Genomic DNA, 4,951 nt, shown 5'->3' on the forward strand with positions numbered 1-4,951 from the left:
ACGTAACACAAAACCTGTGTAATGTTTTCACAAAAGCAATATAGCTACAACTACTACTGAACCTTGATCCTGGCTTGCTAAGTGATTTGTACTGTAGGTATTATGATGCAAGGATTATGGGAGGGGATTTCTTTTATTTTGGGGCAGACAATTACGTAACGGCAGGAAGAAACAACCCTGAGCCTTTTTCTAACATTGTGTGATGTTGTGATGCTAGTAAATTCAGAGATCATTTTGGAAACAAATAGTTTTGTTTTACTTGACATCTACGTTTGTCACTAACAGGATGTAAGGTAGACTGTGAGGTAAACTCCAGTTGTGACGTTGGTCTCCATTAATAGACGGATCAGACAATGAATCACAGAGATTTATTCCCTTTGGACTGAACATGTGCATAACTCACATCTTTAGGTAGATGCAACTCAGGGGAGACTGGTGGGAGTAGAAATTGGAGGACAGGCTCATTGTAATGCATGGAATGGAATGAGGAATGGTATCAGAGGAACGGTATCAAACACAGATGTTTGATACCATTCCTTATTCCATTCCATGCATTACAATGAGCCCATCCTACGATTTCTACCTCCACCAGCCTCCACTGATGCAAATCTATGAAATCAATGTATGGTTTGCATGACAACCCGACTGTAGGTCCTGGACCACACCAAAGACTCTGGAGATCAAAGGTCAATCACACTTGGAAATTGGCAGGCAATAAAAACATTCTGTACACCCAGGGATCATCAAAAACATGGCAACTCAAACAAGGATGACACCTGTTTGACCTGCATTCATTTCACTTGATGAATCTGTAATGCTAGAAGGTAAAATGAGGTAGTTCATCTCGTCTGTGGTACTGTATTGTGTTAGGCAACCCTCAATGTAAACAGGGGGAATTCAGAATCTACAGTATTATCAAACCATCCATGCTAACTGATAATAATACAGAGCTACAGCAGTATGTCTTTACATCTTGGTAACATGTCTCATGTTAAAAACTGTCTGATGTCATGTGTGACCTTATGAATGACCCCCCCTGCTGAAACAACGTATCTGCAATCATGAAATAGATGTTTTTTCTTCCCTTTGTTTTTACTTTTTGTATATATATATTTCGCTGCCGTACTGTGTTTGCCTTACCTTGTTGCCAATGTTGCCTAGCCATCTTGTTGTAAGAGGACCACAATGGAAATCAGTCCTAGACTGCATTATGTATTATCCACAATCATACATTTTGATCTATATTATGTTTTATTAGTGTTTTATGTGTGCTTTTAAAAGTCTGTGCACTTTTAAATTGTTAAATAAACTAAACTAAAATCATCTCTCTCTCCATAGTGGTCCTCTCAGGGGATGCCACCCATGAGCCTATTGACGGTTGCCATGACGATACCAAATCTTTGGGAGTAGACTACTTGCCGGGGCAGAGTCCAACCTCCCACCTCACACCCCCCCCCACCCCCTTTACACACCAGCTGACCAGCTGATGCTCACTGGTGCCATGGGAACAGCACGGGCCAACAGGTGAGGAGGACTCCATGACAGGGAATGGTCATACGTAGGAGGGCCGGTTGTTTTTCATGACCATGTGATCTAATCAGGGAAAACTCCAGGCCCTTGTCTGAGCCTGTAACTAAGAGACAGAGTTTTAGGCCACCTGGTCAGGACAGCTGTCTTCTCCTACTTTTCCAAGGAAATGGTCAACCTTTTGAGCAGAAATATCACTTATCATTTTGCTGTACTAAAACTGAAACTGCAGGCACAACAATTACAAATTCAACTGATATTACTGATACTATTACTGGTAGGATGCAACAGGACTACTGACGATATAGTCAATAAACATACAGTACAGTTTCCCAGTCAGTGCAGAATCATTAATTGATCAATTTAACGTATCCCTGTCAGTGTGTCCCAGTCAACATAGACTGTCTTCAGAAGACACTTGACTCAGATATAATCCTTAAATCCATGACGACAGCAATCCTGCTAAACTGAATTCACCTTCCCAGGTAATCCCTCCCAGAGGAGAGAGGCATGTAAGAGGCAGGTCTGACCAATTGAAAAGTTCACCAGAGGTTAGGTCAAAGGGGTACTACAAAAAAACGTTTTCCTCATTCACTGTATTTGTATTAAAGTTGTTTTATTTCATCAGAGAATATGAGTCACACATTATCTCTCTCTATTTATGTGTGTGTGTGTGTGTGTGTGTGTGTGTGTGTGTGTGTGTGTGTGTGTGTGTGTGTGTGTGTGTGTGTGTGCGCACGTCAGAGTTGGCGAGCTATGCATAGTCACTTTGTGTCCTTTACAAGGTAGACAGGAAAGTTTGCAGAGTGCAATTAGCTTACAGACACTGTATTATATCCCCTCTTCCTGTTCCTCACCTTCTCTTAAATCCGTTTCACGTTTCCTGCCCTTTCCTCTGAAAGACTCCTCATCATGCCCTCTTTATTCTGGCCAATTCTCTTATCTGTCCACACCTTTTCCCTGTTTGTTCATTCAACAGGTACAGCATCGTGTTGCCGGACGAGGAGGGCGTAAAAATATCCAGATTGGGGCTCCACAACGGCCACGGCTCCTCACACTGCCAAATACACTCCCCTTGTCCTACAGAGGGGGGTGGCTGGACGACAGGAGCTGGTGGTCCAGGGGTAAATAATTACAATGGAAAAATCTTGACTACGGGCACCAGCCAGCTCCGAAGTCGCTTCGTCAAGAAAAATGGGCAATGCAATGTGGTGTTCTCCAACATGGAGGAAAAACAGCAGCGTTACCTGGCTGACATCTTCACCACCTGTGTGGACATTCGCTGGCGGTACCTGCTACTCTTCTTCTGCTCAACCTTCCTGGTTTCCTGGTTGTTTTTTGGCATAATCTTCTACAGCGTGGCTCTGGCCCACGGGGACTTTAACGTGCACCCCGGGATGAGCTACCCTACAGGGCATGATGCTAATGGGGTAGGGGTCAGTGAGAGTGCAGGGGGGCAGAAACAGTGGACGCCATGCTTACTTCACGTGCAGGGTTTCGTCGGGGCTTTTCTCTTCTCCATTGAGACCCAGACCACCATTGGGTATGGGTGGCGCTGCGTCACTGAGGAGTGCCCCGTGGCGGTGATCACGGTGGTGATCCAGTCCATTGTGGGCTGCATCATTGACGCCTTCATGATCGGCACGATCATGGCCAAAATGGCGCGGCCCAAGAAGAGGGCCCAGACCCTGTTGTTCTCCAAAAACGCTGTTATCGCTCTGCGTGACGGGAAGCTGTGCCTCATGTGGCGGGTGGGGAACCTGCGGAAGAGCCACATCGTGGAGGCCCACGTGCGCGCTCAGCTCATACGCCCCTACGTCACGGCGGAGGGAGAGTTCATCCCCCTGGAGCAGATGGATCTCAACGTGGGCTACGACGAGGGCATAGACAGGCTCTTCCTCGTCTCCCCCCTGGTCATAATCCACGAGATCGACGAGGACAGCCCCCTGTACACACTGAGTCGGGCCGATCTGGAGTCTGACAACTTTGAGATCGTGGTGATCATGGAGGGCATGGTGGAGGCGACAGCCATGACCACCCAGGCCCGCAGCTCCTACCTGGCCTCGGAGATCCTCTGGGGACAGAGGTTTGAGCCTGTGATCTTCGAGGACAGAGACCGCTACAAGGTGGACTACTCTCGGTTTCACAATACCTATGAGGTCCAGGCCATGCCACACTGTAGCGCTAAGGAGATCAGTGAGGCCAACAGCCGGCCCTCCTCAGCCTCCTCTAGGACACCGTCTCAAGTCAGTCCCAGGACCAGCAAGCACCTCAGGACCCCCAGGATCCCCAGGTCCCCCAGCGCTTTCTGCTACGAGAATGAGGTGGCCCTCAGCTGTGGAGAGGAGGAGGACGAGTTAGATGGACAGAGAGGGAGAGAGAGGAGAGAGGAGGAGAGGAGGACTTCAGTGTCAGTAGACTTCCAGAAGATGTTTCAGGAAACGGCGACGATGACGTCAGGAAGCAACGTGCTCTGCGTTTTGGACATGGACAATCAGATGGAGTTTGACATTCTACAGACTGCCATCCCTCTCGATCCGCTGACGTATAAGAGCGAGTCAGAGATCTGAGGCCGAAAGATGGAGATCCCCCCGACCCCCCTCCAAATCGTTTCCCTTTTTTTATAGATCTACCCAAAGGTCTTGAAGAGGGATCAGTCCTTTTGTTTTTTGCACGTTTCGCTCTGGATTAGATGTATAGAGAAATTCAACCCCTTTCGCCTTGCCAGCATCATTTTGTACTTTTACTCCAGTCTATGTCCTGTTATTTCTCCTAGAATCAAATGGGAGTTTGAGCCTGTAGTCCTGCTCACTTAAGCTAACCTCAGCTTTTTTTGGGGGGGGGGTGGGGGTTGTGGGGGGGCTGGGGATTGCATAGTTATGAGTTATATGGAGGAGAAATACAAGATTTGAGTATAATGAGTCAAGCAAAGGAACCTCTAATAGTTGAAGGGGCAGAGATATGATAATGACTGACTCATCAAGAGTGTGCAGTTATGGATGAAGATAACTTCCTATCAAATATGACCAAATAAGGACTCATGCACAGACTGTGAAAGACTGTGTTGCTGAAGGAAATGTCCAAGGGAAGATATCCAGAAACGTAGAGATATTCGACCTGAGTAAATGTCTTGTTGGTAGGATGTTAAGTCTATCTTCATAGTTTCTGTGCAGAATGTTTCAATTTGACATTCATATTTTTGATCTGTAATCTCTTTGAACTCCTGATTTTTCTTTGAATGCAAAATGTGAAATGAAGGAAATTAGAAAAGAAATAAGAGATATGAATCTGTCTTCTTTTTCGAAGAACAGTGTACACTGGGCCTGAAAAGCTTAACTTTAAGGCGTATGGTATAACACATTTAACAATGTGTGAGAGACAGGTTTGTTTTTTGATTTATACTGTAAAAACATTTCATTAGATG

General features: G+C 46.0%; 1 protein-coding gene across 1 annotated transcript; it reads left to right on the forward strand.

Annotated features, from left to right (window-relative positions):
• Positions 1-1,501: 1,501 nt before the first annotated feature.
• kcnj4 (potassium inwardly rectifying channel subfamily J member 4) lies at positions 1,502-4,097 on the forward strand (the record flags this gene model as incomplete). Its single annotated transcript, XM_083677303.1, has 2 exons — positions 1,502-1,524; positions 2,507-4,097. 2 exons carry the CDS (start codon positions 1,502-1,504, stop codon positions 4,095-4,097), a joined length of 1,614 nt encoding a protein of 537 aa, XP_083533429.1.
• Between the last annotated feature and the right edge of the window lie 854 nt (positions 4,098-4,951).

This window comes from Argentina silus (assembly GCF_951799395.1).
Source record: "Argentina silus genome assembly, chromosome: 9".
Classification (NCBI taxonomy): domain Eukaryota; kingdom Metazoa; phylum Chordata; class Actinopteri; order Argentiniformes; family Argentinidae; genus Argentina; species Argentina silus.